Source organism: Solanum stenotomum, chromosome 2, assembly GCF_019186545.1.
Source record: "Solanum stenotomum isolate F172 chromosome 2, ASM1918654v1, whole genome shotgun sequence".
NCBI lineage: Eukaryota > Viridiplantae > Streptophyta > Magnoliopsida > Solanales > Solanaceae > Solanum > Solanum stenotomum.
In genome coordinates this window covers 52549983-52572176 of record NC_064283.1, presented here as the reverse complement: position 1 = coordinate 52572176, position 22194 = coordinate 52549983, and the positions used below count along the sequence as shown (strand labels likewise).

The window sequence follows — 22194 nt, the reverse complement described above, 5'->3', positions numbered from 1 at the left end:
TATGGAGCGCAATTATGCAAACTTTATTATAGAATGCAAATATGAATTTTGTGTTTGCTATATGTGAAAGTTGCTCCTTTTTGAAAATGTTAATTTTCTTCTACTAGAACAGATTGATAATCATGTAGAGAGTATTTGAAGGAGAAGAGAAGATATTTTCATATATGTAAAATGCCAAGTACACATCATTTTATACATTCAACTACAATGTTGTATTGTTATAACTAACTTTCTACGGTAAAGTTAGTTATAACTAGTTGCAGTCTATTAACTAACTACACATCTAATCACTAACTAATCTTCTATTTATTTAATACTCCTCCTCAAGCTAGGATGGAAGACATCAAGAACTCCTAGCTTGGAAAGAAGATTGTGATGTTGTACTGTCCCTAATCCTTTTGTAAGTAAATCTTCCAACTGTGACTTGGTTCCAATATGCTCAGGCTTGATCAGTCCATCTTTGAGCTTCTCTCTCACAAAATTACAATTTATCTCGATGTGTTTGGTTCGTTCATGAAACATTGGGTTAGAAGCAATTTGCATAGCAGCTTTGTTGTCACACCATAGTTTGACTGGAGTGATTATGTCAACTTTTAGATCCTTCAGCAACCCTACTAACCATATAATTTCTGATACTGCCCCTGCCATACTCATGTATTCTGCTTCTGTTGAGCTTCTACTCACTATATGTTGTTTCTTTGATTTCCATGAAACCATACACTCCCCAAGCATGATTATATATCCTGTTATTGACCTTCTTGTGTTGGGGCATACTGCCCAATCTGAATCACAGAATGCTGTTAAGCTTGTGATTGATCCTTTCTTCAGCAATATTCCTTGTCCAGGTGCCCCTTTCAAGTATCTAAGAACTCTTAGTGCTGCATCCCAATGTAACCTTTTTGGATGTTGCATGAATTGACTAAGAACCTGAACTGCAAAGCAAATGTCAGGCCTGGTGATTATCAAATAAATCAGTTTCCCTATCAGGTGCTGGTAGCTATACACATCAGTTAGGATAGGATCATTCACATTCCCAACCATTGAATCATATTCTACAGTAGTAAGCCCTATGTTCATCTCCATTGGAGTAAATGCTGGTTTAGCTCCTCCTAATCCAGCTTTGGATAAAAGTTCCAAAGTGTACTTCCTTTGATTGAGTAATATCCCCTTGTCTGACCTTAATATCTCAATCCCTATGAAGTATCTGAGTTGTCCTAGATCTTTCACCTTAAATTTGTTGTGTAGAGTCTTTTGAGCATCATCAATTAGAGCTTGGGTATTTCCTGTAATCAGTAAATCATCAACATATACAAGAATTATCACTATATCAGACCCTGAATGTTTTGTAAACGGAGAATGAACATGTGAACTCTGTACATAACCTGCTTCTAGTAAAGCAGTGGTCAATTTTATATTCCATTGCCTAGAAGCCTGTTTCAAACCATACAAAGACTTGATCAGTTTGCACACTTTAGTCTCCCCCGTCTGTGAAAACCCTGTGGTAAGGACATATAAACATCTTCATATAGATCACCCTGTAGAAAGGCATTATTGACATCCATATGAATCAAAGGCCAATCCTTTGAGGCTGCAATAGTTATGATTATTCTCACTGTCACCATCTTTGCAACTGGTGAAAAAGTCTCATGATAGTCTAACCCTTCCTTTCGATTATACCCTTTTGCTACCAACCTTGCTTTGTATTTTTCTATGGACCCATCAGCTTTATGCTTAATCTTAAACACCCATTTAGAACCAATTACATTCTTTCCTGGTGGTAAGTCAACTATCTCCCAAGTTTGATTACTCTCTAATGCAGCAATTTCATCAGACATAGCTGCAACCCATCTATCATCCTCAGATGCTTCACTAAAAGAAGTAGGCTCAAATGGTTGTGAGAAAGTACCCAAGTATGCTTGGTAAGGGGTGGCTTAGTATGTCTAGGGGGTCTGGTCTTGAGTGGAATAACTGGTTGGGGTTCTGGTGTGACTGTATGGCCTTCATATGTGGAACAACTTCAGTGACTTCATTTGTGACATCAGGAACTGCAACAGTCCCTATGTTATTCTCTACACTTAACTCGGTAAAATGATCTGCATCTGTTGTGTCTAATATAACATGCTCTATATGCTCATTGACAGAAGTAGGAATCAAGTCTGATTTGGCTAACTCAAACATATCAAACTCTGCAGGCAATGCCTTAGTTTGTAAAGGAAAAATGTCCTCTCTAAATATAACATCTCTACTCACAAATAAAACCTTTTCAATTAGATCATATAACCTGTACCATTTCTGATTCTCAGAATATCCTAGGAACAGTGACTTCCTAGCTCTAGGTGCAAATTTGTCCCCTTTAGGTAATCTAGTTGCATAACACAAGCAACCAAATACGCTTAAATGACTAACTCCAGATGGCTTCTGATGCAACATTTCATAAGGTGATCTCCCTTTTAACACATCAGTAGGCAACTTATTGATCAGATATACAGCAGTCCTAACACACTCACCCCAGAATTGAATAGGAAGTAAGCTTTGAAACCTTAATGCCCTGGCCACTTCTAATATGTGTCTGTGTTTTCTTTCTACTGTACCATTCTGCTGAGGAGTGTAAGCACAACTACTGTGATGTATTATACCATTTGAAACAAGCAATTCAGTAACTGAAGAATTAAAGTACTCAGTTCCATTGTCAGATCTTAAAATTTTCACAGACATTGCAAACTGATTCTTTATTAAAGTAATGAAATCCTTGAGTACTACAATGACTTCACTTTTAGAGTGAATGAGACAAAGCCAAGTGTATCTACTGTAGTCATCTACTATAGTGACAAAGTAATGCTTCTTGTCAAAAGTAGGTTGTTTGTAGGGTCCCCAAACATCAACATGAACTAATTCAAATGCTCTAAATGTTTTGCTTTCACTAACTGGAAACTTTAGTCTATATTGTTTAGCTAAAGGGCAAATCTCACAGTTGTGTTGTACATTTCTGTTTGAGAGATGCTTTAATGACTGAATATTCTGCATCACACCTGTTGAAGCATGTCCTAGCCTTAAGTGCCATAGCTTCGTGTCTCCATCTTTATTCTCAGCAACCATAGCATGCATTGCTAGCTTTATTTGATTCTTTAATATGTATAGCCCTTCCTTTTCTTTACCAATCCCCAATACCTTGCCATCATAAAGTCCCTGAAACACACAAAAGTCAAGGTAAAAGGAAACTGAACATGCTAGTTCCCTGGTTAGTTTCGAGACTAATAGCAGACTAAACTTGAAGTCTGGTGCATGCAATACATTCTTAAGTTCATGCCCCTCTAAGACCTTTGTGATCACAATATTCATGATATTACATCTATTTCCTGTAGGCACCTGGACTCCATCAGTATTAGTGTCTTGTATTCTTCTACTAACAATTAATAATTCCTCATTAGGTGTAATATGATGTGTGGCTCCACTATCAATAATCCATTCACAGACTTGATCTGTTTGGGAATCTAAGAAAGCAATACCTGACATGTTAGCAACATAGTCTGATGTTCTTGCCTTATCCATCCTATTCACCAGATCCTCATATTGAGATGATGGCATCTGATTCTCAGTAGCCTTTGTGAAGTCATCAACATTCCTAGTGAAATGTGCATTTGGCTTGACATCAAATTTGAAACCCTCAGTTCCTCTCCTTTTATTGAAACCATCAGATCCTTTCCTCTTGCTTTGAAAATCTGGCGGATAGCCTACCAACCTGTAATAGTCAGCCTTAAAATGCCCTTTGAATCCACAGTGATCACATATTGTACCTGGTGGCACAAATTTCTTTGGTTTAGGTCTGCCTCCTTGAGTTCTTCCTGCTAAGAGTGTTAAAGGATCTCTTGTTTTGTCCAAAACTCCTAGTGTTCTCTGACTTTCCTCTTGTGCTGTTACTGTATATGCTTCATTGACAGTTATAACAGGCTTCCTAGCCAAGATACTACTCCTAATATGACCAAAGCTTTCATTTAATCCCATTAGGAATTGCAGCAATCTTTGTGACCTCAAATGCTCCACATACTTAGCTAAATCCTCACATGCACACCCAGGTGACGGGATCATCACATCCAATTCAGCCCATAAGTCCCTCAATTTTGAATAGTATGAAGTCACATAGTCAATACCTTGTTTGAGAGCTGCAATTTCAAACCACAAATGATAGATTCTGGTGAGATCTGATCTATCGAACCTTTCCTCAAAATCTGCCCAAACCTTCTTTGCATTTGAAGCATATATTATCCCTGGTAGAAGTTCACCTGTAACAGTGCTCACAATCCATGATAACATGATCGTGTTACACTTCTCCCATTGTTCTTCTAGTACTTCTTTATAAGATGTTTTCGCACAAGATCCATCAACGAATCCAAGTTTTCCTTTTCCTCTGAGAGCCAATTTCATTGATCGACTCCACAGAGCATAGTTTTCTGGCCCTGTTAGTTTGATTGGCACCAAAACAATTCTAGGAGCATCTGAAGCTTGGAGATACAATGGATGATTGTGATTTAGGGTTGTAACTTCATTCTCGGTTGCCGATGCAATTTCGTTTCCCATCATTCTGGATTGATTTTGAAGCTTCTTCTACAACTTCATAATCCTTATCTATCTTCTACGCAGATCAATCCCTCACGATCTGGGCTCTGATACCATGTTAATTTTCTTCTACTAAAACAGATTGATAATCATGTAGAGAGCATTTGAAGGAGAAGAAAAGATATTTTCATATATGTAAAATTCCAAGTACACATCATTTTATACATTCAGCTACAATATTGTATTGTTATAACTAACTTTCTACAGTAAAGTTAGTTATAACTAACTGCAGTCTATTAACTAACTACACATCTAATCACTAACTAATCTTCTATTTATTTAATAGAAAGCACACACTTGTTTCCTCAAACAATAATGATGAGTTTTCACACGGTAAGATTAACGATCAGACCTTAAAAACAAAGAAATCCACAAAAGAAACGAACCAAAATTTAATCTAATACTTGTAATAATACACTAACAGGCCAGATTCGAGTATACATTTTATATTGGAAAGTGAACAAAGCGGTGCAAACGAGAAATTACAAAAAAATTACAAAGTACTAACCTTTTATGTTCGGATTGCAGAATCTTACTCTACAGAGAAGATGATGAAGAGACGAACTGATTCAGCTGAGTGAAATTCAGTCCTCTGTTCTGAAAAAAGAGAGAAAAAAGTGCAGAACTTTTGCCGCGCATATTTTGGAAAATTTTAGTCTAATTTCAAAATTAGCCCATAATGTACGGATATACTAAAACCTAAGAAGATGGTTCTTGTCACTATTTTTCTCTTTTATTCCTTTTTTGGTTAATTAAAATATTTGAGAGATAGTATTGACTTAATAATAAAGCAAACTTAAACTTAATTGAGATATTATACTATACAAAATAAAAGACAAAATCAAAAGAATAAATTTCTTAAATAGCCGCTCATGTTTGGAAATTTGTCAAATAATACACTTTTATTTCATTTAGGATCATAATATAACTCAACTATTGTTATTTTTCTCAAAATATACTCTATCTCTTAGAGCCCATTTGGATTAGCTTAAAAAAGTAGCTTACAAAATGACTTTTTAAGTGAAAAAATAAAAAGTAGAGGAAAACCTACTTTTGATTTTTTTGACTTATTTTTAGTCATTTAAAACTTAAAGTCATTTTTGACTTTGTCAAACACTTCATAACTTATTTTAAGTCATTTTTTTACTTATTGTAAGGTTTTTTTTATATGTGACAAACACCTCCAGAAGTCAAAAACTGACTTAAAAGTAAACTAGATCAACTTTTAAGTCAATCCAAACACCCTCTGTCCAAAAGGACAAATATATTGATTCAAACTCCAGATATTTTATATTTTTAATTTTATTTTAGATTCAAATTTTATGCTAATACAAAAAAGTTTATCTTTGTATTTAAGTTAGAGCAAGTTGATAAGGTTGAAAGAATATATCAAAATAGGAATCTTTTAAATAAGGGAAAAAGCTCAAATATGTCATCGAACTTTGAGAAGACTCATTTATGTCATCTATTAAAAATTTAGCTCATCTGTACCATTTCCGTTTGAGAAAAGGATCATCTATGTCATTATTTGTTAACTAAAATAACATAGATGAACCAAACTTTTAACGGATGGCATAAATAAGCTTTTTCTCAAAGTTTAATGGTATATTTGAGCCTTTTTTCTTTAAAAATAATTTAATTAATGACGCTGCCGAATCATAATTGATGTCGTGTAAAAATGGTTTTGCAAAACCAAAACTATTTTTCATTAAAAAATAATGGCATGGATGAGCCTTTTCTTAAACCGAAATGGCATAGATACGCCAAACTTTTAACGGGTGGCATAGATATGTCTTTTTTCAAAATTCGATGATATATTTAAGCCTTTTTTCCTTTAAATATTACGTGTTAGAACTCTTAGAGGATGAAATCTATAGTTCAATTTCGATATGATTTTTTTTTTTTGTAATTTTGTTAGTAAAATAGTTTGTGACTAATTAGTTTGTAAATTTATTTACTTATAATTAGTTTTTAAAAAATATTTACAAATAAATAATAAATATTAGTAATTTTAATTTAAAATTTGTGTACCTCTTTCTAAAATTCAAGAATGTGGCAAATGCTTTAGTTGAATATTGAAACCATAGTGCTTGGATTGGCTTAAAAGTTTATCAAATCTACTTTTAAGTCAGTTTTTGACTTCTGAAGTATTTGTCAAATATAAAATAACTTAAAATAAGTTAGGAAGTGTTTGACAAGATTAAAAATGACTTAAAATGTCTGAAACTTGATTTTAAAAGTTAATCAATTCACTTTAAGACTTAACCAAAATTATTTCAATCATAACATTGCAATTGTAATCAATTGTTGATTAAATAATCAAATTGAATAAGTTTTTTTTTAATTAAGGATATTTATGAAATTGCAATAATTTGTAGTAAAATTGAGATGTATCATTTAGTCAATATACTGATTAAGCTTGTTGATTTAATAACGCAAAGTGTAATTATTTGCAATAATATTGTCATAATTAAGTCGCAAGTGAATTTTTTTTTTTTTGACAAAATTAAATACATACTCAATGAAAACACTTATTTTTAAAAACATATTATTTTTAAAATAATAGAAAGACACAATTAATACTTAAAATTATATGTAAGATATGAAATAATATTAGGATATTTTGCTAAATAAAATGACAAAGTAGCACCAACTTAATTAAATTTGCTCGTCTCTTGTTGATCAAACTTGCAATGTATATATGTATTCAATTTTATTTAAACTTGATCTAGCTTTCTTATTCTCTAAACTATTTCTCCATATTCAAACTCTTGGTCGACGTCCACTACAAAATATTATTGAAAGCCTATGAAGGAAAATCAACGACTTCATCGAATTTCAATAAAAACAACAGAATTATTTTATTACAGAGCATGTTTGATCTAATGATAGAATTATATAATGGGGTTAAAATAAATGCTACAAAATGATAGTACAACAAATGTGATATTTTGCTATTAAATTATTAGGCATAACACAAAAATTCATCACTAATTATTCATTTTCTCTGACAAATTTATATTTCGTGTTTAAAAGCTAAGCAACATACTTTTGGTGACGAAACATAAAATTTCGTAGCAAAAATTATGCTGTCAGTAATAATGTATTCAATTTGTGACAAACTATTATTTGTCTTAAAATTACTTACATTTTAAAAAAAACAAAACAATGTCTTCACAAAAAAAATAAGTTATTTCAATAGTGACAAATTAGAGTTCGTAATTAAATGTTACAACATTTAACTACAAACTTAATTTTGTAGCTAAACCTTACAACATTTAACCATGAACTCTAATATGTCGCTATTGCAACAACTCTTTTATTTGTGACCAAAACATTTCGTCTCCAATTTGTAACTAATTTTCACATAAAATAATAGTTTGTCACAAATTGGGTGAATTATTAGTCACAAAATAATGTGTCACTCATAACTTAAAACATTCGTCACTAATTTTATATAATAAATGGCGCCAAATTATTTTTTGGAGGGAAACATTAGTTGACAAAACTTTGCTACGAAATTACATGTTTTGTCACTAAAAGTATGTTGCGCATACATTTAAATACGAAATGTATTTTTTGTCACAAAAAATGAATAATTAGTAACGAATTTTGTGTCGTAGCTAACATTTTCGTGGCTAAATATCCTATTTGTTATAGTGGATGTTTAATAATTATATAATATTAATTAAATACATATATAAAATTTTTCTGTAAAATTTAAAAGGAGAAAGGACAAATGTATAAATAATAGAGTAACACGTGTTTCGATCTTAAAGATCTACTGAAAAAAATTAATTTTTATTCATAATTAAAAGACCTATTCAAATAATTAAAAACTCGCATAAATAACTCAAGATACACACAAATTAGTCAAAAAGAGATGATTGTCATAAAAAGCATTTCTGGAAGAAGTGAAGAATCCAGAGGAGGAACATTTGATTCAATTTGTTCATTCTCTACCTTGACCTTTCTTGTTCATCACTAAACTTTTTCTGGTTACATATACCTCCTCCTTTCCTTTTTGGGTGTTATGTTGTGTTTTTTGAGAGTCACTATGATTACTTTTCAAAGCTAAATTAGATTATATTGATTCGATATTTTTAAAATAAAATTTTGGATATTCAAAAACAATACGGAAAGTACTATTAATTGAAACTTTTTTCATATTAATATGATGAAAAAATACATTTTAAAATGTCAGTCAAAATTTATATGGTTTGATTCTCAAAAAGAAAATTATGACAACTAAAAAAGAACGTAAGGAGTACAAATCAAATTTGCTTCAAGTCTTTTTCATGATTTGGATTCAGCAGTTGCCATTAAACCTTAGAAATTCTCGGTAATTCCAAAACGACGACGTGCCGAGTCATGGCTCTGAATCAGTGCACCATGTTGTTTGGGTTATAACTTATAAGTTAAGTGTGAGTCTTTAAATTATGGATAAAAAATAAATATTTTTTGAGTAAGATTGATACACGTGTCTTTTTGTTAGTTCAAAGAGTATATACACCTCAAAAGTTAGATGATAAAGACATTAGTGTTCTAACGGAAAATATTTAAATATTACTTACGATCAGAGGCGGAGCCAGCCCTCTGTTAGGGGGTTCATTTGAACCCCTTCGGCGGAAAATATTACTATTTATATATGGTTAAAATTATTTTTTGTGTATATATAGTAATGTCGAATTCCCTTCGATTAGTTCGTGTGTCTAGTTCTTCAGATTTTGAACCCCCTTATTAAAAATCCTAGCTCCGCCACTGCTTACGATAGTTTAAGAGTATATTTATCCTTTTTTTCAAAATTTAAATACATATTTATATGATTTTACTTTATTTAGAATGTGATATAATTATAGAATTTATTATTTTAATACTTTGAGTTGTGTGCTTTTTATGAACACATACATATCTGTGATTGTAATTATGTAATTATGGGTAAACATATGCACATGATTTATTATAGATGTGTAGTAATAACTACTAGAGGTGTATGACCGTACTGTCAGCACGACCCAATTATATAAAGTATATTTTAATTTTATTAGTAAAAATTCGATTCTAAATTGAGAAGTAAATAATTCATGCATGTATTTAAATTTAGATGTCATTTTTCAAATTTTACGTGGTAAAATGTAAACATACAATATTGAAAAAAACAACCTTATTGTACATATTAACTGTTTGATGTAAGCTTGGTAAGGAGCAAGTTTTACAAGATTTAAAGATCATAGAATACCTATATATTTACATTCTATTAAGATACATTAACTTAAATGCCAATTGAGATATCATTGCATTTATTGTGATTTTCAATAAAATTGTGTCCTGTTACATAAGATAAGCAACATAGAAAATTAGTCGCCCTGTCACATAAGATAAGCAACATAAAAAATTAGTCGCCCTGCTACATAAGAATAAGATAGACAAGTTTAAAAAAGCAGTCTTTACAAAAATATAGGATCAAGAAAATTTGAGTAAGTCTTATTTTGAAATGAAATAATTAATTGAATAATCAAAAGTTAATATAAAAAATTTCATATTCATCAAAGAGTTTTAAGAATTTGAATTCAATAAAACAAATACTTTCACTACAACAAATTTAATTACCAGGGACAAATAATTTCGTCATCTAGAAATCATATTTCGTCACTAAAAATCTCGTTTGACAAAAAAAATTCGTCGCTAAACGGGCTTCACTAAAAGTATGGAAAGACGATTTAGTATTTCGTGGCTAAAAGTATTATATTAACTACATAAAGAATAATCGTCCCCAAATGCATAAACATTTGTGACGAGTTTATTTGTCATAAAAAATGTAATTTCTTTTTGTAGTAAATAGTATGTTTGGTCACTGAAAAAATTATTACTACCGATAAAATTATATCGTCGCTAATGATTTAGTTCAATCAATGATAACATGAATTGTCTCTAAAGTTATATGTATTTTGAAGTTGTACAAATGTAATATCGTCACTAATAACTATTTTTTATATACAAAAAATTATTTTGTCCTTAAATTTTATAAATTAGGGACAATTTTTTTTATAAATTAGTGACAACCTTCATTGCTTTTTAGTAACATTGATGAGTTCATCCTACTTAAGTAGGCATATTTTTCCCACATATGCACTCTAAATACCCAACTCAGTCGTAGATCATCATGACCACGTAAATCTTTCATAGCAGATTCATACTCGCCACCGTATCAGCACCCTTTTTCCATCTTTAGAGTTTAGAATCACTCATGTTCCACCACCTGAAATATCCAAAAAATAGTAAATGAATAAGGCTGGAGAAAAAAAAAGAAAAAGAAGCATATATCAATAACCATGATAATTTATTATATCAAAAAGTCACATTTTGAACACCATATTTTTTAGTTTGGAAGATTAACACATCACATCAAGAGGACAACAGAAATCAATCAACAGAGCAAATTGCATGGAAGACAAACCCAAAAGTATTTTTCTGTTCTTTTTCCCTGTTCAATAATAAAAGACAAAACAAAAAGAGAATTAATTGGCAATCAGAATAAGACAGTTGTTTGTAATTATTATTAAGATACTAACAAATATATATGTGGAGAAAGTGGGATTAATTATGATTGTTTTGTCTCTCTCAATTTTTGCTCTAATATTGGCAACTGCCGTGTTAAAATATCAAAATGTAGTGTTTGATTTTTTTTAATCTATTATACGTCTTAATTTATATTCAAATAGAACAAATAAATAAAGTTACTTATCTCAATTCAAAATTTAAAAGGTATAGTTAAGAGATTATTTTAGATCTATTCCAATAGTTTAAGGATTATTTATGATATTTTTTGTAATTATGAACAATCGTAACCAAAGAAAATTTTGTATTTAGCTATAAGTTTTTTCCTAGTAAATAGTTAAACTATTCAACTACAAATTTTAAGTCGTCACTATTTAACACCTTATATATTTTGTGACAATTTTTTGGTGTCACTAAATCGCAGGTTGATTAGAGACAATAAAATGATTGTCATCAATTACTTATATCATTCATGACGAAAATAAATGTCACAATTAAATCTAATTTTTTATAGCTAAAACTTAAAATATTTAACTACAAGATCTAATTTGTCGCTATGTAACATAATTTTTTAGACGAATTCTTTGTGTCCAAACATTAAATAATTTTAAGACAAAAAATAATTTGTCACAAATTAGATACATCATTAGTGACGAAATAATGTGTCGTTGGTAACTTTAAATTTGTCACTAACAATACTCAATAAATAGTGCCAATTTATTTTTTGGTGGGAAATTTTGCTAGAAATTTTTATATTTTGTCACTAAAAATATGTGTCTCATATATTTAAGCACGAAAAGTAATTTTTGTCACTCTATAAGCGAACAATTAATGACGAATTTCATATTGTAGCTAATAATTTTGTAGCTATATAGCATATTTGTCTTGCAAATGGGGCAAGAGTTTTCGTGCTTGATCAACTCTTTAATACAATCAACGTGACATACATGGCCACAGTTCTTTTCCGACGCAATAGTCGAGTATCCTAAGACGAATATGACCAAAAAGGTGATCGAAGCCAAACTTAATCAAGCGGAAATTATGAGATTAGGTGTTGTTTACTAAGCATGAGTCTATCGCTCGAATAAGTTCTTTTGATTTGTCATGTCCATTCTACCCAGTCCATCTTCTAATTCCATATCTTGTGTTTGCTAACTTCTAAATATGTGACATTCTCACATATAAAATTAATAATAGTGAAATTGTTACATATTCAAAGAGAAAAACAAACGTTAACAAGTACACGTAAAATACAAGATAACGTGACTCGAAGTTACAAAAAAAAATGTGCCATACACTTTCTATAAAAAAAATTAAAAATTAAAATTGTCTAATGGGTGATTAGTTTGGCAAGTTCACAACTACCCATTCAGATTAACAATTAATACATGATTAATTTAACAAGAATAGAGGATGACAGAAATAATAAAAATAATAACAGGCAATGAAGTGAAAAAATGAAAATAAAATTTGAAAATCAACTAAGGGCTGGGGATGACTTCGGAGTTGGGACGTTTGGAATGTCATTCAAACCCCCTACATGCACCATAGCCACTGTTTTTTAAGAAAAAAAATAAAATAAAATTTAGGGACAAGGGAAGGAGAAATGAAGAGGAGATTATCATGTGAGGAATCAAACTCTTTCCGTCACCAAGAAGGTGAAAATTCAGAAACCCAACCAACTGAACTACTAAGATTTTCCACACCATAGCCACTTAATAAGGTGCTTGTGAAACAAAAAACACCTCATTTTGGTACAAACGAGCACATTTCACAATGATATGAAGAACTCACCTGATGCATTTTTATACATCTTCGCCAGGAGCTTCCATTTAGCTATAACCCAAGAGAAAATAAACCAAGTTCTCATATTAAAGAGTCATGTATATGTACAAGTTAAGTTATCAGTGCCTGTTAATAATTCAGGGCAGGCACAATCACTACTGCGAAACTATATTTAAAAAGAACTCTAGCCCTAAAGATACTTTGTAATTTCTATATCAAAGTTGTCTGACGGACTTGTTTGCCAACTCAAATAACAGAACCAAAGGCGAGCTGGAATTGAGCAGTATCTATTGGCTTTGGATTAGAAGCATTAGCAAGACCTCCAAGAAGTTTAAGAACATCAGCGGTATCATCGAGGTAATACTTGGCTTTGCTTGGCTTCTGCCCGACAGTGCAGGCAAAGATGTCAGGGGCAGCAGTGACCGACGGACTGGAAATAGTGCTTAATATGCTCTCAAACATGTCTTCATCCGACCTGTCATCTCCAATGCACATCACAAAATCAGGTGGTTTCCCACTTTCAACCATCATAGAGAGAACTTTCGCTGCAACTAATCCCTTGGTAACACCCTGCAAGTCACGTAAAGAATTCAAAACTTTTGAACAGCATTATGCAACATGATTGTGCTGCATAGTTAAACACACATACAGAGGAGGAAGACTTACTTGCGGTTTGACTTCAACAATATGTTGACCCCTCTTAACAACTGCAGGTTCATTTGCAAGTACACTTTCCAAATGATCCAACAATTCCTTTGCCTGACAGGAGCCGAAGTCAGGGTCTGCATCATAATGGTGCCACACCAATGCACTCTCTTTAGATTCTATAAATGATCCATCAGTTGCTTCTGTGTAAAGTTGCATCACAGGTTCCGCAATTTCTTTCCATTCAAGATCAGAATCTAAATGATCCCATTCAGAAGTTTTACAATCCCTGCAATGAGAAAAAACAATAGAGATCATGTTGTAGATGAATGTGTAAAAAAATAAAAATAAAACAAAACCTGAACACAAGTTCCAAATGAGAAACTACAGTCCAACTGCAAATGACAAGTATAAAGTAACTATAAGAATACAAGATGAATAGGTCTTTACCTTATGAAGTACCCATGTTCAGCAGCTATTCCCAGCCTTTCGCATGGTGCAAGCCACTCGCATAATGAAGTCCTTCCTCTGCCACTAACAATATACACAGTGTTTTTAGGTTCATTACTTAGAGCATTCAACAGAGAAATAACTTCGGCACTTGGAGATTTAACCATAGATGACTGAGGTACAACAGTACCGTCATAGTCCAAAAATATAGCCCTTCTCTGAGTCCTCCTGTATGAGGAAACAATGTGATCTAAGGACAACTTTCTAAAGCTTGGTGAAAGTGCAATAACTCTAAAACCTAGGCCCAGGCCAATGCCCCAGCAACGCTTACTATAATGATCTTGGCATGCTCTCTCCAAATCCTGCATGAAACTACGAGCCCAATAAGCTACATCGTGAGAGCTCACATACCGGTAGTGCTTCTCATGACGAAGTTCTTTCTCAGAATTCGACATTGTAATGGCCACATTTAAAGCCTCAGCCACAGCTTCAATATCCCATGGATTTACCCTAATTGCCCCACTCAACGATGGTGAGCAACCAATAAATTCAGACACAACAAGCATACTAGTTCTAGGAGAATCAGATTTGATACCCATAGCTTCGTCCATACCAGGAGAGCCTTGCCTACAGACAATATACTTGTAAGGCACTAAGTTCATCCCATCCCTCACTGCATTGACTATGCAACATTCAGCAACAGCATAGTATGCGGTCTTCTCATATCGAGCAACAGGACGATCTATCAAAATTACAGGCTCATAATTAGAAGTTCCATAAATTTGGTTGATCCTCTCAGCAGTCGAATATGTCTCCCTCTTTGCTTCCTGAACATCCTTTCCAGAGCTACGAGCAGGATTTACTATTTGGACAAGAACAAGTTTACCCTGCAAATCCTCTTGCTGCTGTAGTAGGTGTTCAAAAGCTAGTAATTTCAAACTAATACCTTTAAAAATATCCATATCATCCACACCAAGAATGACTTTCTTCCCTTTGAACTGCTCTTGAACTTCTTTAGCTTTAGCAAATGTAGAAGAAAGATTCAACACAGACTCAAGTCGACCCATATGTATGCCTACTGGAAGAATTTTAATGTAAACTGTACGACCAAAATAATCAAGTCCGATGTGACCTCGCTTAGATTCATAATCTAGACCTAGCATTCTACTACAGCATGACAGAAAATGCCGTGCATAATCAAAAGTATGAAAGCCAATCAGGTCGCAGTTTAATAATCCTTTTAGAATTTCATCCCTAACTGGGAGAGTTCGGTAAATTTCTGATGATGGGAATGGGCTATGAAGAAAGAATCCAAGCTTCACTCGATGGTACCGCTTTCTTAAGAATGTTGGAAGAACCATGAGGTGGTAATCTTGAACCCAGATATAATCATCCTCGGGATTAACCACTTCCATAACCTTATCAGCAAAGATCTTGTTTGCTGAGACATAAGCTTGCCACAGCTGACGGTCAAAACGATCTGCATGGTCGGGGCACATCGGGAGCATGTAGTGAAAAAGAGGCCACAGTTGTTGCTTACAGAAACCATGATAAAACATTTCCTGGATTTCACAAGGTACAAAGGTAGGCACACACTTGAACTCCTCAAGTAGTCGCTGTGTAACTTCCTCCTGTTCACTGGGCTCCACATCTACCTTCAGAGAACCCACATAGATAACCTCAGTTTCAGGTGAAAACCCATCCTTCAGTTGTAACAAAAGAGAATCCTCGTCCAAACTAAAGCACCACTTTTCAGCTGTTGTATCCCTTTGAGCATGCAAAGGCAGCATGTTTGCAACAATGATCTTTCGCTCGTGACAAGCAGATGACATACTATCTGAATCCCCATCATTGCTGCGACAACCATCAGAAATTATCCCAGGAACAGTCATCATACGGGGAAGTGCTCTAGGAGTCTGAGGTATATCCAGTATGTCCCCAGATGCCAAGTCGAAAAAGTTTGCACTAGATCTTGATGCCATGACTCTGAAGTAGAACTTAGCTTACGTTATCATACAATTTCTGCTGAGGTATGTGAAACCCAAGAAAAGTGTGCCCCAGTAATTGCTGAATCAAATTTTCCTGCAGTCTACAAAACCACCAAAAAAAGAGATTTTTAAGTCCACATAATTCCAGCGAATGATGTCAAACATGCTAAAAACAGAAGGCTAATAGAATTGTTGCGCAAGAAACAATCTCGAAATAATTTTTATAGGTTTGTGAAAACATTGTCAAAGAGGAGAAACCCGATTCCTAATTACCCTATTCCAAGGATTCATCCCAATTAGACAATTTGAGATGAAATGAGAATATTCCAAGTTGACAAATACAACATACAGAAGGTACAAATACAATCCCATTTTAACAGGTAACAGTGATGGGTTAAGCATAGGTACATACAGGTTGAGCAAATTTTTTTGGATGTGATGGCATTGGGAGTTTACGACAAGCACATGGCTTTTTACAAACCATGGCCACCAAGTAGCAATGATAGTAGTTCTTGAGCTGAAAAGATTTGAGTTCTGGAAGGAATAATCAATTTCAATTCTATTATTTCATGTGTCGGATAAACTGGACGGAAGGTTGCGAAGGGGTTCAGGAATGATAAACATTAAGGAAGCCACTTGAAAACCAGATGACAGACAAGTTCAGGTGCATTATTTATTGCCTTTAACTTTTCAGATTAAAAGAAATGATAAACATTCCAAAGCTGCTTCAAAACAATAAGGACAACTTTTCCTCTTCCTTTTTTTTTTTTAATTAAATAAAATTGGGGTAGAGGAAGGGGAAATGGAGAGGGGATTACAAGGTGGGGTATCATACCCTCACCAACAAGGTGGGAGTGTTTAGTAGCAAACCAACTGAGCTACTAAGTCTCACCGACAACTTTTCTTCTATCTCCTTAGTATATAATTTAAAGTAGAAACCTAAACTTAAACCCAAGGGAGTCATGCAGCAGTCAATGAAATGGGATGAATATTATAGCAGGGCTAGGGCTCAAATGCTTTCAACTGCCCAAACTTTGGTGGATAGAGTTACCCGGTATATACGTTGGTGTGAGGTAGCAGGTATATGGTGAAACAGTCGAGGTGTGTGAACTGTTTCGGATACCACCATTATAAAAAAAATATTTTTCAAACCAACAGCATTTCTCCCTTCTACTTTCCAAAATACAATAAATCTCCCAAAATCCAGTTGATGAAGATTATAACGAGAAGGATTTCACATTGGTGACAAACAATAAAAACAACACCTATCAAAAAAAGAAAGTAAATAAAAGATGGACTAACACCAACTGTTATTAGTTATTACGTAATGGACCTTTCTATTCCAATACTATATCCGAAAATTATCAATGACTATTGGAACTGTTTGAATCAAATAGATACCATATGACCAACCCACAAGGACTTCATTTCGGAAGAGACTACTAATTGCATAATACACCACTAATATTATCTACGCCTTTTTACTCTCTGAGCTCCCAAATGATACTTGGGATTTCCCCAAAATAGCATAAGAGTCCATACATTGGATTAATAAGATAGTTATATAGTCAAATCATAAAGATTTCACTTCACAGAAGACAATCGGTTAACATCAGACTGGTCTTGATTATTTATGGATTTCCTCTCTCAGCTCCCAAATTGTTCTCATGAGTTTTCTCCAACCCAATTTCGGCTCCAAAACAAGCTATATGGTCAAACTACAAAGGTTTCACTTCGAAGAAGACTACTAGAGTCTAGACCAATAGGCAATAATATACCACAGGTGATTTTCTGCATACTTTTATGTCAGTTCCCTAAGTGTTGACATGGTTTTGTCTAATTAGCGCATTTACCCATACTGGCGTGGAAGCAAATACTATACAAAATGAAACTCAATCTTCAATTAACCTTCAAAGCAGTCCATTGAATCTCGCAAAATAGTGAACAATGATTTGACATCAGAAAAAAAGAAAGAAAGTACCATCCTAAGATGGTTCTCTCATATCAGATCGAACCGTGTCACATTGACTGCCAATTATGGTGTAGCACTTATATCAAGTTTAGTATATACGTATTACAGTTATACTGCCTTTGCTAATAACTAAATAACGATAAAACAGCCAGTAGGTACAACACGCTGAACTTGAGAACAAGTTGGCAGTGATTTTGCACGGAGATGGTGGTGCAAGTCCGTCTTTGTTTCTTGGCAAAGGTAGTTCAAAGCAGACTTTTGGCTTTACTAAAACTAGGCTAGAGGAGGAGAGTGACCTAACCAGAAAATTTCTCCAAGGGAAGGGAGCATTGGCAAAGTGAACCATATAATTAGGGTTGGAACCAATTGCTACTCTGTACGACAGGCAACAACTACCTAATGAACCTGAACAATAGCGCTGCAATTTAAAACCTAGAATGGACACCATAAGTATACAAAAAAGCCATGGCCTAGAGCAAAGAGTAGCCAGGACTGCAACCATGAATGGACCTTATAAACCCTGATACACCAAACAAAGAATATATTTTCAACATCCCCACACCCAGATCTTTCCATTCTAGAAGTTTAAATAGCACGCTGGTTCATGCTAGGTTCACCTCGCCTTTTCTCATGCATCAACTGCACTTTTTACAGCATTAATTGCAACCAAAGAAAATCTCTCAACGAAAAAACACAGATAGTAGTGTCTAATTCCATAAAACAAGATTCTTTTATGTGTGATCACCATGGGTGTTTTAAACCTCAACTGGATATTACTTGAAATATGTATATTAGATTCTACCGGATATTAGCTAAAATGGAATTAAATGCCTGATCATTTTTCCTGGACTATCCAAAGGGATCGTTTGGTGAGGGTGTTGAATTCTATCATAGTTTGATAAAATATTCAGCTTTGCCGGATCAATGCGCACAGACTACTAAAGATTAGGTTTGTCGGGTCGACACACACACTACTAAAAATTAGGCTTGTCTGGTTGAAGCATACAAACTACTTAAATTAGGTTTGTCTGGTCAAAGCATACAAACTACTTAGATTAGGTTTGTCTGGGTGAAGCATACAAACTACTAAAAACGTTAATAGCTACCAACAGATCAATCTGCTTTGACATGATTGTTGTTTTGCATTTATACGTCTACCTCAAAACTTTTGAAGGTTTCCAAATTGGGGAAATCCTTTTCAGCAACTCATTAAATGAATTTCTTTACATGCATTATTGAGCATAAATTTCTCCATCGTAACATGTGGAACTTTTATTAGATAATACCACTTCCTTCAACTATTAGGGTATGCAGGTTTACGTGCATGGGCGTGCATGATTCGAACTATCAAAGTATAAATAACATAAAATTCTCCATTGCTTACTCTCTAGGTACTTCCCTGTTCCCTTTTTCTCTTATACTAATTTTTTTTTTTTGAGAAAGAAATCTCTTATCCTAATCTTTCCAATGCCTTTACTAACATATGGGTGACATACTTCTACATAATTATTTTCATGAAGGTCAAATAAATGTGTCTATGTTATGTCAGATATGCTCCTTTAGTGCTTGTATGCCATGGATTCTAATTGTGGAATTATCCTCTTTGCATAAATGCAATGGGAAGCTATATACAACATATGCCCACTTTCCTCCTACACTACACCAGCATGGTAGCACTTTATGCATGGCATGAACTTTAAGGGGTCATTTGATGGAAGGTATTAGAGAAAATAGTGCATGTATCAGTTTTGGTATTACTAATCCCTTGTTCGGTACAATTTTTCAACCAATGTATAGCTGATGCAAGCATCAGTTATACACCCTTTTTGGTAGTATCCTGTGTAATGTGTATAAGTTATAACTAATACATAGCGAACCAAGGTATTAGCAATACAAGGATTTTTAATACACGCACAGGCATGGTTAAAGACACATGCCCTGGAAGTGTACAAAGCTAAAGAATGCGGAGGGTATTTTTTAAACAAATAATGCTTTTTAGAAATGATGTTATTTTTTATGCACCAAACTATACCGTGGATAAAAAATAATGTCAGCATTACTAATCCACATTCCACCCTATACATCACTATTCTTATACACCCTCACCAAACAATCCCTACTTCAATAGTTTTCATTTAAATCATATTGACATTTATTTACTTCCATGACTCATTACACATTTTTCCATTAGCATACTCTTAGGAGCCGTTTGGTGTGAGGTATAATAATACCAGGATATGCGTTTGGTCCCGGATAGTTAACCTCATGATAACCTATTTCCGACCAAACGACCCCTTAGTGGTACAATTCAATGTAATGATGTGGGTAAAAATAGAGGGAGAAGGCATGTAAATTCTTTTTTTCACAAATCTAACCTAATTAAAAAAATACCCAAGGACATATCTCAAGGTTCTGTAAAATAACCATTTAATGCTGAGAGTTTCATATCCAGGGAAAACATTTTAGCTCCTCTTTGAGTTCAGAGTAAGAGAAGCAGGGAATCATAAAATGGGAAAACCTAAACCACTGGCAAATTGGAATGAAATTTTCCTTTTTTTTAAAAAAAAAGAGAAGCTAAAGCACTGTCATTAAAACACTCAATCAATAAAAAACACAAATAATTTATTTTTTTGCTCGACAGAACAAGGACCAAATTAATTGATTTTATCAAGTCAAGATACAGGTAAAACCATGTAATAAATGAATAAACGATGAAAACAATAAGCTAAAAAAATAAAATCTCACCTTAAATTCAAATTAGGTCAAATTAGAAATCTTCAAAAGGACCCAACAATTTCTCAAGAGAATCAATATAAATCAGCTAAATAAAATTATCACTTCTAGTGAACGCTCTTCAATCTACACACAACTAGAACTCAATCTTTTGGTTTATCGTAAAACTCATCAAAAAAATAAAAAATATAATTTTTTTTTTTAAAAATAAGCTGAACTCAATTTCAATTTCCCTTTAATCTGTAACCATTTTTCCAGCAAATAATCAGTTAAAAACATTAATTCAACAGAAAAAAAAAGGAAAAGCAGATCAAAGGAGAGGAAGGTCCATACATATAAAACTTTCGATTCCGGTGACCGGAAAACTAATGCTGACGTCACAACCGATGAATCCCGAAACGGTCAAGGTTATCAGATACATAAAATCAACAGCTAAAACCAAAAAACACCGAACCGACGATTTTTGTTTGAACTTTCAACAGAAGAAATAGTGAGAGACAGAGAGAGAGATCAGAGGAGTAGTAGTATTTTTTCTGGAGAGAGGAAAATGGATAGTGATAAAGCCAAATGAGGATTTATGAGTATTTGACAATGATATATATATATAATAAATAATAAATAGTATAAGTGTTGCTGCACAAAGTACCACGTGTTCATGTTTACGTGTAAGAGGAGAAAAGATTGTTTCCACTCTCTACTACTAAGGAGGTTTTACCTTAGTTAGTACAAACTAACCATGGTTCCACATAGAATTTCTTAGTTTTTTTTTCTTTCCAACCCTCTCCACAAATTGCCATCTTATTACCACATTATTACTACTATAACCTTACCAACTTATTTTATTTTATTTTGTTTCTTTTTTGTTTGGGTTTGGAAGTAGGAGGAGGTTGGGTGTAACTAGCAAGGGTCGGGGAGGATCCAAATCTTTTTTGACAGAAAATTATACTATATTTATGTATATATAATAGATGCCGAACTTTTTTTGATCTTTTCAAGTGTTTGCTTTTTTATATTTCAATTTTCTTCAGTGAAAATTATGATTTTGCTATTGAGGATATTCGTCTATTGAGTAGTTCGATTTGGTTGTTGTGTTTTTCATTATATGAACTTGCAAATTATATCATCAGACTAAATAAGTAAATTTGGTTAGGTTTCAATAGTTCAATTTTGGATTAATCGGATTAATTATGTCAGATTAGTTTATAAGTTAGGTTTCTTCTTCTTATTGAAAAAATTGGGCAAAAAACTTAAGTATACAAACTAACTATCTTAATAACCATTATATAATAATAGTTTGTTTTTTCAGCAACATAGCAATAGTTTTTTTTAAAAAAAATAGGAATTAATATAACAAAAATGTAGCGTAGTAATAATCAACCACGATTTTCTACCATTTCCTAATTTTCTCCAATTCTTTTACCTTTCACGATTTACTCAGATTGATTATAT

General features: G+C 33.2%; 1 protein-coding gene across 1 annotated transcript; it reads right to left on the bottom strand.

Annotated features, from left to right (window-relative positions):
• Positions 1 to 13017: 13017 nt before the first annotated feature.
• On the bottom strand, positions 13018 to 21319 carry LOC125855552 (probable alpha,alpha-trehalose-phosphate synthase [UDP-forming] 9). Its single transcript, XM_049535284.1, has 4 exons — positions 21079 to 21319; positions 14053 to 16141; positions 13624 to 13891; positions 13018 to 13527 (listed from the first exon to the last, which is right to left on the bottom strand). The coding sequence occupies exons 2-4, from the start codon at positions 16032 to 16034 to the stop codon at positions 13204 to 13206; spliced, it is 2574 nt and encodes an 857-aa protein (XP_049391241.1). The 5' UTR covers positions 16035 to 16141; positions 21079 to 21319; the 3' UTR covers positions 13018 to 13203.
• Between the last annotated feature and the right edge of the window lie 875 nt (positions 21320 to 22194).